Genomic DNA, 10,533 nt, shown 5'->3' with positions numbered 1-10,533 from the left:
GGCGAGCTACGCGCCCCAAGCCCGGCACGCTGCCCCCCGCCTCTGGGCTGGGCCGGGGCGGGGGCCGGGAGCCGGGGGAGCGGGCCCCGGGAGCACCTTGCGCCGGGCTCCGGCGCTGCCCGAGATCCGTCCGCGGCGCTGGCAGGGGAGGCTCGGGGCCGGGGGCGCTCCGGCGCTGCCGCTGCGCGCCGCCGCCAGTAGAGGGCACTACGCAACCCTGCATGAGCGCGGCTCCGGCAGCCGGCAGCAGGGGCGGGGGGCAGGGGGAGAGTGGCACCAATTTGGGAAAAGATTAAAAAGGATGTGGAGTCCTGGAGCTTCTGAAGTGCTCAAAATGCCCGGGCGATGCTCAGGACGAGGATCATAATAATAATAACAAAAAAAAAAAAAAATGCAGAGAGGTCAATCATTTACCAGTCTGCTCCTTAATGCGTGTGACCGCAGGTGGTACCGAGGGACATTGTGATTCATGCCCACTTTCAAAGCGGGACCAGGGCCCGGCCTGAGGCACCCAAACAACTGTCTTCTAATATTAGCACGGCTGTATTTCTGGATCTATTATAGTCTGTCCAGACAGATCCTATTGTAATGGGATCTTTTATTAAAAGATTAGCACTATCTCCTGCAGTTGGTGGAAAAAAATCTGTTATCACTGAGTTATTTGCAGTTGTGGGGAGGGGGCAGTCGGGAGGGGGTGGCGGGGGGCGGGAGCGGGGAGGAGGGGTGTGGGGAGGGCCGGGCGGAGGGCGCGGGCGGCCGCGGCGCACCGGCCCCTGACCCGGCACTGTCCGGGCATTCCTGTCTGCATACTTCGCAGTCTGTTGTGCTTTGGTGGCTCAGAAAAGCGAAAGAATCGAAATTTAAAAGGCAGCTTTTGAATAAACAATACCATTTTCCGTTAAGTAATCGTTTTGTATAAAAGGAAATATCGCCTACTCAGTTTCATTCAGCGGTGCCAAAAAATGTTATAAATGAGAGACCGCCAACTTTTCTAAGGGGAGAATAATGCCAGACTGTGCTTAATAAACTAGTGCCCTAGAAGTTCATTATCGATGTTGCAATCTTTTCTGATTCTGAAAAGAGACCGCCTACGTCGCCCCCTTTCCCGTCTCGTCCTCCCGGGCTCTCCCAGTGAAAAATCTATCACTCGGGAACGGCCCTAGGTATTAAACTTTTAGTCGGTTCTGTCTTTTGGGTTTTTTGTTTTTTCAGGTTTGGGGCTGGTCGATCGCGGTTTGGGTTTCTTTGGGCCGAGCGATCTATCCGCCCGCCCGCCGGAGGTGCGGGGAGTGGGGTGTATCCTCCGCAGCCACCTCGCGCGGGGACCGCGCCCGCGGAACCGACTGTGGCCGGCCGGGCGCCGCTCCGCGCCCCGGCAGCACCCCCAGCCCGCCGGCGAGGCCGGGGCGCCCCTGGGCCGGCCGTGACCCCCCGCGGGTCTCCAGCCTCCCGTGGCGCTTGCGCGGCCGCGGCGGCTCCGCGCCGGGGGCCGGGGGCCGGGGCCGGGGCTGCTCCCGTCGCTGCCCCCGCCGGCGGCTCCGCCGCTCAGGGCTGGCGTGGGGCTGCGCGGGTGCGCGCCTGTGTGTGCGTGCACCTAGAGCGGATAATCGGAGAGGGTTTCCAGAAGGTGGAAAATGTCACCTGATTCACACTGAACTTTTTAAATCTCCCCACCCCCGAGCAGACACACACACACATTAGGAGACCGCCCACCGCAGACAGCTAGGACCCCCGTATAGATTTAAAGAGAGACTGCATTCAGAGCCTGACGTTCATTCAATAGAGCGATCATAAGCAGGCTGGCTAGTGCTCGCTCCCTCTCCCTACTCCCCCTCACGCTGTCTCTGCGCCTCTCTCACTCCCTGCTATACTGAGGATGTTAAATCAGAGAATCCACCCGGGCATGCTCTTAATCCTGATGTTTCTGTGCCACTTCATGGAAGATCACACAGTGCAGGGTAAGACCAGACTGTTTATTCGCAGATATGCTTCTTTATTACTACTATTTTTTTCTGTCTTTCGGGATTGGTTTAGTTTGCTTGTGGTGTTAAACGCCTCTCTCCAAGGTCCAACAGAACTGAAGTTAACTGTGGGCATGGGATTGCTTTGTACCGAGGCGCAGAGGTGTCATTTAGATCTCTTTTTGATGGGATCTTTGCACTGCTCTGCAAAGGCACAGAGGACAGATAGGATGTTTTTAGTTTTTTATTGTTATTATGCAGCATGAATGAAGAGTAGAATCGTGAGGGAACTTTCCCAGTCTCGGCTCCCGAATGAGTGCTCAAAGTTTGTTGGTAATTTAGCTCAGATTTTTATCTCGTCTGGCTGACTGAAGGAGAGGTGGTGATGGAGAACCCCACGATTACAGCTGACATTTTTAGAAACCAATAAGTGGTCATTTTACTGACTTTAATATTGGGATTTCCTCCTCCTCCCTACTCCCATACTTTTTTTTTTTTTTTTTTTGAGTGTGCGTGTCTGAATAAATATTGATGTTGTAAATCCTCCTGCACTGAAAAGTATGCTTAAATAAGTTGGCGGTTTGGTTTTTTTCTTCCCCGTGCGAACAAAACAAACCCGAACCTGATATTGACAACTCTTAAGAGCCCTCTTTCGACACAAGGGAATATTGATTTTTAGTTAGGGGGCTTTTCCCCTTTTCTTGACCATATTCCAGCCACAACCTGGACGTCTTGCCATTGCTTCTTCTATAATTCTTTCTCTCTTTTTTTCTCTTCCCCTGTACCGATATAGAGCATAAATTAATCTAACGTAGGCAACAGTGAGATGCAAAACTTTTTTTTTTTAGGGGTATTGTTTGTTCAATTATTTTTAACGGGGGGGGGGGGCGGGGAGGGCGGGTCTTCCCCCTCGCCCTGCGACATCTCGGCTGGCCGATCCTGACCCCTCTCTGCGGTATATTCCCATCGGAGTAAGGAGGCAGGATCGAGCCCTGGCTGGATTAGCAGCAGAATCAATTGGTATTGAGTTGCTGGAGAATTCACATTGGTTATTCACGAGAGACTCATCCCAACCAAAATGCTTCCGCTAAAAAAGGGGGAGTTGCTTGGACTAATGTTCTTGGCTTGACTCCACACATAACAGGGATACTAGGGGGAAAAAAAGCAAAAAATAACCCCAACAAAACCCACTCTACCCGGTGTAAGGACAGTGTACTTTCCTCTGAAATGCTTGCAGGAGAGATGGCACCTATAACTTTTTCAGCTTGATCGATTTTTAAAACTCTGTAGGGACCTCCTACTCAAAGTGTCCTTGTATTTTATGTACTTTGCTCACTTTTTTTTTTAAACTCTGCTGAATTATTTTAGTGAAGGAGACATTTGTTAATAGAAACAGCAAAATGTGGAGATTTCGAAAGACTTCGCTAACAGCAAATGTTCCCAATTCGTGCAGATTGCAAAATGGGCTGGGAGTGAAACTGTGCGGCACTAAAACAATGCTGCTGTGCAGCCGCGGTGAGGAGGAGAGGGCAGGGGGAGGAGGAAGGAATTTGCAAGCGCGATTTTCTTTTTATTCCCTTTTAAATGCACATCCTTTTCAATCTCTGTCACGTGTCGGCAGTGCTCCTTCTGCTCTACATATGGAATAAATACCTCCGAAAACTCTAGTTCTGTTTTGGTCGGGTATTCTCTTTCTTTCATTTTGTTTTGTTTTGGGTTTTGTTTTGTTGTTTTCTTGGTTTGGGCTTTTTAGATCTTTTGTGGTTTTGGACGGGGATTTTTTTGTTTGGTTGGGTTTCTTTGCGGAGGGAGGGCTTGTTTGTTTCTTAAACTGCGCTTCCAAATAGGCCATAGTAGCTGCGGGTTATGAAACGGGACAAATAAAAGGAAACAGTCTAGTAAAAGTCACGGCAAGGCGCACGTGCTGTGTCTGGGTCACTGGTGGCCGCCACTGATCCGTCTGGGTGTCCCCCCCGCCCCCCGCCCCGCAGCTGGGAACTGCTGGCTCCGGCAGGCGCGGAACGGGCGCTGCCAGGTCCTCTACAAAACCGACCTCAGCAAGGAGGAGTGCTGCAAGAGCGGCCGCCTGACTACGTCGTGGACGGCGGAGGACGTCAACGACAACACGCTTTTTAAGTGGATGATTTTTAATGGGGGAGCCCCAAACTGCATCCCGTGCAAAGGTGAGGGGGTGCTGGCGAGCTGCTCCCTGCTGAGGAGCGGCTCCGGCAGGGGCTGGTCTCGGGGAGGAGGAGCGGGTAGGGAGCTGGAGGGGGGCAGCGTGGTCCTCTCGCTTCCTTCCTCGTCGGGGCTTTGAGGGGCTTCTCGTACCAGCCCCGAGATCGAGGAGGGGACCCCCATTTCTGCCCGCCGCCTTGAATATCACGAGGAGAAGGAGAGAGACACTCTCTCCCCCCTGCCCTCACTGGCGGAAGGAATTTACCTCGAGTGGTGTGTCCTGGAACGGGAGGGAACGGTGGTTTTGCTCTGTGCTCTGCGTTCACGGTATCTTTTTTTCTTTAAGCAGTTTTGACACCAGGTCTGTTCTGCACGCTTGGTACTAAAGTCGTGCCTCTTTCCTTCCATCAGAAACATGTGAGAATGTGGACTGTGGACCCGGGAAGAAATGTAAAATGAACAAGAAGAACAAACCTCGGTGTGTTTGTGCTCCGGATTGCTCTAATATCACTTGGAAGGGCCCTGTGTGCGGCTTAGATGGGAAAACCTACAGGAACGAGTGCGCCCTTCTCAAAGCCAGATGTAAAGAACAGCCTGAACTCGAAGTCCAGTATCAGGGCAAATGCAAAAGTAGGTTTGCAAATCTAATCCAATCTCCCTCAAATGCCAAAGGGTGTCTGTCTGAGTGTAGGGAGGAGTTGTTGGATGTACTTCCTCACAGGAATCCGGTTGGGAGAAAGTAACTAGACCATGCTCAACAGACAAGGATGTAGCTGAACTGAGAGCTCACGATAGTGTAGCAGCACTTGTGTTCCACCAGTTATCCTGAGATGGGAAGGCATCCTCCGGCAGCCCTTAACGGAGGAGAGCTGCTGAAGGCTTCTACCTGATCATTTGTTCTTGTTGACACCTATTCACTCCTCACTGGGATCCTGTTATCTTCTACTAATCACTCTGTTTCTGTCTGTATTTCAGAGACCTGCAGGGATGTCTTATGCCCAGGCAGCTCCACATGTGTGGTTGACCAAACCAACAATGCCTACTGTGTGACATGCAATCGAATTTGCCCAGAGCCTACCTCCCCGGAACAGTATCTCTGCGGGAATGATGGCATAACCTACGCCAGTGCCTGCCACCTGAGGAAAGCTACCTGCCTCCTGGGAAGATCCATTGGATTAGCCTACGAAGGGAAATGCATCAGTAAGTATCTTTGGAGGAGACCAAGAGTGGGGGGAGCTTCCTCAATCACCTGTTTCAGGGTATCCAGTGCACGTAACTGGAAGGATATATTGGTGGGGAGGAAGAGAGACTTCAGCAGCCTGGGTTAGTGCTCCCCTCCCAGAAGAGGAGAGCCAGGGTGAACTTAGTCCTGGAAAAGATTGCAGTAGCGATGAGGAACAAGAGGGCCTGATCCTACTACAGCTGCGGGTGCTGACATCAGTATCCAAGGGAGAAGTAGCCTCACTGAAATAGATGATGAGACGGTTACAATGTAATAAGGTCTCTGTATTCAGTGGGCCTGGATTCCTGGAAACAATTGTCTTCAAGTGGTCTTGGCAAAGATGATGTTAACTAAATTGAAAACATCTGATCACCTTTTCCTCTTTAAAAATAATTGTGGGGTTTGGAGACAGTGGGTGGGTGAAGACAGGCAAATAATTTCTGTGCAACCTGACATTCTGTGTTGTGAGTGATTCCAGAAAGGACTGATAGTGCAGTGCATTACAATGGAGCACCTGCAGGGCAGCATCTGCTCCCCAAAACTGCTGGGTGAATTTGGGGGAGTCTCAGGTTGCTTTTAGTTGGCATAAGTTGAGGTGAATTCCCTTTCAAATCTTGTAGACAGCTGCTCTCAGTGGGTAGGTTTAAAAATGATAGATTTAGAAATGCTGGACCTGTTGACAAATCCTGCATTTACCACTAATTTGGGGAGCCGAATTTCCACTGACATGAAATGGAGCAGGAAAGTCATGTACAATAGGCAAATGTAATTCTGTATTCCCAGGGCCAAGCTTTGCTGGCACAGCTGTCTTTCCTCCCCCACATATAGACAGGCAATGTTGTCCAGGGGAATACTCGCTTGAGCAAAATCAGCAAGTATCATCACATCTACTACATCTGAGCTTTGTTTCTTCACAGTTCACAGGGGAAAGGGAGGATTTAGGGGTTGCTTGTCTTTGCTTTGCTTTTTGCTTTGTCTTTTCACTTACCTCTAGTATTCTGTGTTATTTTTAGAAGCCAAATCCTGTGAAGACATTCAATGCAGTGCTGGGAAGAAATGCTTGTGGGATTTTAAGGTTGGCAGAGGTCGGTGTGCCCTCTGTGATGAGCTATGCCCTGAAAGCAAGTCAGAAGAAGCAGTGTGTGCCAGTGATAACACAACATACCCAAGCGAGTGTGCCATGAAAGAGGCAGCTTGCTCCATGGGTGTGCTTCTAGAAGTTAAGCACTCTGGATCTTGCAACTGTAAGTGAGATTTTTAACTCTGCAGACACTTAAGGCTTCTGAAGGCGATACCTAGGTAATGAAGACTTACACCTTTAAACATAAGAAAGCTTGATTTATTGATTCAAGGTACAGTAGAATATAAGTATCTATCTTTCACGCACACACTTTGGTTGCTGATAAAATGCAATAGATCTCCAACAACGAGCTGGCCTTCAAGTTGGAGTTTTTGGGGATGTTCCAAGGACAAGCCATTCTATCAGAAAGGGGTTGCCCGAGGAGTGTAATTCTAGTGACTTTTTTTGTACTTTGTCTGCTCTCGTGTGCTTTGCTGATTGCTTTATTAACACCTGGATAAACTCTTAAGTCGGTCCAAAAGAACAAGCTTAAAGGTAGCACATGGCACCTGGTTTAGCACAGTTGCCTCTACTAACTCTCAATGAAGGACACAAAGCAATTAAACTAAAACACCAGAGCGCTTTTTATTTGATTTCAGGAATCTACCAATAAAACCTGAGCCATTGATTCTTCAGAACTTTCTGCAGTTATGACTTCATAGATTATGTATAAAAAACCTTATTGCATAACAGCAGATGCCAAAGAGCATCTCACTACAAGTCGCATAAAATGCAACGCTGTATAATGGCTGTTCAGAGGGCTTTGAAAACATGCACTGAGCTGCTTCTGCGCTGTTGTTGTCCTTATTTAAACAACAGCTCCCCTGTATTCCCCCATCTAGCAATTAATGAAGACCCAGAAGATGAAGAGGAAGATGAAGACCAGGACTACAGCTTTCCTATATCTTCCATTCTAGAGTGGTAAAACCTCCATCACTATTGGAACAGCCATTGGGCACAAAATCAATGTCCGTACTGTAAATAAGTGTATGCTTATTTATTTTGGGGAGAAAAAAAAAGTATACATATAGTTGAGTCTCGTAGACATTTATTTATACTGTGTCATGTTTTATAATTTATACATAAAATGTCTGGTTGACCGTACACCTTGTTTTTTGAAGAAATTTATTCGTTACGGGAAGAGCAGTGTTATTTATTGTGAGGTCTCTTGCTTGTAAAGTAAAGCTTTTCTTTTTCCTTGTGAACTATGAAAGTCCATTCCTTAGAGCCTACCCACATGATCTCATCTCTTCATTTCACTGATGTTAACTCTTTTCCACTTTAACAAACTTGCATGTCAGTTTCTGTTACGTTTATTTATTGGATTTTCTTTTTGCTGGTTCTGTACATTAAAGATCCCTCGTGTTTTTGTTTACAAGGAATCTTGACTGACCAAAAGTTGTTGTAACTGACTTAAGTATACTTTCAAGGTGCAGTGAGGCGATCTTTAAGGAAACTTCTTACACTTAATTTTCTCTACTTCCGATCACATTATGTACTGAAATGATCTCAGTGTACTGAGAGTTTATACTGTACTATACAAATTTTGAACCCAAAGAAATTGGATTGTGAAGTTTGATAACGGCAACAGGCCTAACTGTAATGAGAATAAAGGTTTTATTTTATTTTTTGTTGTTTTATTTTTTTGTAACATGCATAAATGTTTTATCAGGTGTTTCCTTTAAGATGGTCTTGCAGTACCACTTTCAAAGTTTTCTTTCCCAATCGGTGTGTTGCTAAAAGTTATATGAAAGCTTTATCAGTTCAAGTTTCTTGCTTTTCATAATACTTTTTTTCTGATGCAATTTTATATTTTCAAACATGGCGAGTTAAATATAAATTCATTTAAATATATAGTTTTGTACTTTTCTACCATGTAAATGTGCAATGTATATAAAAGTTATAATGTGTATTTGTAAATAAATGATGAGTGAAAAAAAAATAAAAAGTGGAATTTTCCCTAGAGGCAGTCATCAGTCTTTCGTTCTGAGTGGTTCTGATCCTCTGGATTCTTTTGCACCATGCAACACTGTTTAAGGCCAAAGTTCTCAGCTCGTATTGATATAAAAAACCCTATTTTCAGATAGGGGCAATGTCTCCAGTTCATTACTATTTAAGTCTAAGTACAGTGATAGAGGAGAAGAGATTTGTCATTTTTGTTACCCTCTCAATGCTCTCAATAAAAAATGTCATTTCATAGAATCACAAAATGGTTTGGGTTAGAACGGACCTTAAGATTGTCTAGTTTCAACTCCCCTGCCATGTTCAGGGACACCTCCCACTAGACCACATTGCTCAATGCCCCATCCAGCCCGGCCCTGAACACTTCCAGGGACTGGACATCCACAGCTTCCCTGGGCAACCTGTTCCAGTGCCTCACCATCCTCACAGTAAAGAATTTCTTCGTAATACCTAGTCTGAATTTCCCCTCTTTCAGTATGTACCCATTCCTCCTTACCCTGCCACTCCAGTTCCTGTCAGACAGTCCCTCTCCAGCTTTCCTGTAGGCCCCTTCAGATACTGGAAGGTGTCTGTGAGGTCCCCACACAACCTTCTCTTCTCCAGGCTGAACAGCCCCAACTTTCTCAGCGTGTTTTCATAGGAGATGTGCTCCAGTCATCTTACCAACATCATGACCCTCCTCTGGACTTGCTCCAACAGTTCCATGTCTCTCTTATGTTTGGGACCCCAGAGCTGGATGCAGTGTTTCAGGTGGGGTCTCAGCAGAGCAGAACTGAGTGGCAAAATCCTCTCCCTTGCCCTGCTGGCCACTCTTCTTTGGATGCAGGCCAGGATTCCCCTGGCTTTCTGGGCTGTGAGCACTCACTGCTGGCCCATGTTGAGTTTTTCATCAGCCATAACCCCCAAGTCTCTCAACACAGGGCTGCTCTCCATCACTTCTCTGCCCAGACTGTTGGTGCATCTGGGACTGCCCCCATGCAGGTGTAGGATGCTGCACTTTGTTTTGCTGAACTCCATGAGGTTTGCATGGTCTCACCCCTCAAGCCTGTCCAGGTCTCTCTGGATGGCACCCCTTCTCTCCGCTGACCCACACTTTATTTTAGACATTTTTACTTTCATATTTCTAGGAGAATTTGAATATGCATTTGAATTTTTGCTATGCTTCAGATCCATTTAGATGACCAATAGAAAAAAGCAAAACAGGATCTCCTTGCCTAAATTCAAGATATGTAACAAACAGCGAAGACAAAAAAAGAAGAAATCCAACAAACAATCAAAGAGCACACTATCACTTGGAAATTATTTTTCTCCCAAAAGGAAGTTTAATTCAGAAGTTCTTTTTGGTCAGCCTGTATTAAGACTGGACACTGTTTGAGACGGGGTACTAATACTAATACAATAGTGAATTGAGGAAAGGTAACCAGCATAAGCATAGCAGGAACCAAAATCCCATTCTGTGCTACCCCATCATGCTGTTCTCACAAATAAGGCCCCACTTACAAAATTTTCACTATCATATTTCATAAAAATTAAAAATGTACTTACACATCTTATTCAGTGACCTTTTAAGTACTTTGCTGAACTGAAGTCTGAGTGAAGTTGATTCACTCTTTTAGTTTAAATACAAATATTTGAAGAATTTCCTGCTATAGTTTTCTGTGTATTTTCTACTATATAAAAAATTCTAATTTGTTATGGATTGTTTAGTATTATCCAAAGCAAGCATAATTTATTCATCTCTGAATATATAAAAACTACAAGCATGCATTTATAATATTATATTCACAGTAATAGCAAAAATATTTGCCCTTCTGTTACCTCATGTTACCTCCTGTTATCTCATTTAGACAAATAGTCTCTTTGGAAGGAAGTACATAGTGAACAGAGCAAAGGGAGCAGGATTTTGGTCTCCTGAGGGAACAGAACCCAGAATAAAAGAGAACAGGGGCCAGGAGAACAAAGATATGAAAAAGAATCTATTGGAAAGCCTCTCAAGGAATTAATAAATACATGTCAATGACAGAGAAACAACCTGTTTAATAGATATAGGGACTATCCGAGAAGATTTTTCTTAAATTCAGGTAGGTGCC

The 10,533-nt window shown here is 46.2% G+C and overlaps 1 protein-coding gene across 1 annotated transcript; it reads left to right on the top strand.

The window, feature by feature from the left end:
- The first annotated feature begins 1,707 nt into the window (after nt 1-1,707).
- FST (follistatin) lies at nt 1,708-8,446 on the top strand. The gene is made up of 6 exons (XM_010395259.4): nt 1,708-1,958; nt 3,953-4,144; nt 4,551-4,769; nt 5,115-5,339; nt 6,375-6,605; nt 7,324-8,446. Exons 1-6 carry the CDS (start codon nt 1,877-1,879, stop codon nt 7,404-7,406), a joined length of 1,032 nt encoding a protein of 343 aa, XP_010393561.2. The 5' UTR covers nt 1,708-1,876; the 3' UTR covers nt 7,407-8,446.
- The last annotated feature ends 2,087 nt before the right edge of the window (nt 8,447-10,533 follow it).

This window comes from Corvus cornix, chromosome Z (assembly GCF_000738735.6).
Source record: "Corvus cornix cornix isolate S_Up_H32 chromosome Z, ASM73873v5, whole genome shotgun sequence".
NCBI classification, from domain to species: domain Eukaryota; kingdom Metazoa; phylum Chordata; class Aves; order Passeriformes; family Corvidae; genus Corvus; species Corvus cornix.
The sequence above is the reverse complement of the archived record's forward strand: the minus strand, read 5'-3'. Positions and strand labels throughout refer to the sequence as shown.

Coding starts and splice junctions, on each gene's coding strand:
- FST (XM_010395259.4), top strand. CDS start 1,877: ATGTTAAATCAGAGAATCCACCCGGGCATGCTCTTAATCCTGATGTTT. Junction 4,770..5,114: donor GTATCAGGGCAAATGCAAAA/GTAGGTTTGCAA, acceptor TCTGTATTTCAG/AGACCTGCAGGGATGTCTTA. Junction 6,606..7,323: donor GCACTCTGGATCTTGCAACT/GTAAGTGAGATT, acceptor TCCCCCATCTAG/CAATTAATGAAGACCCAGAA.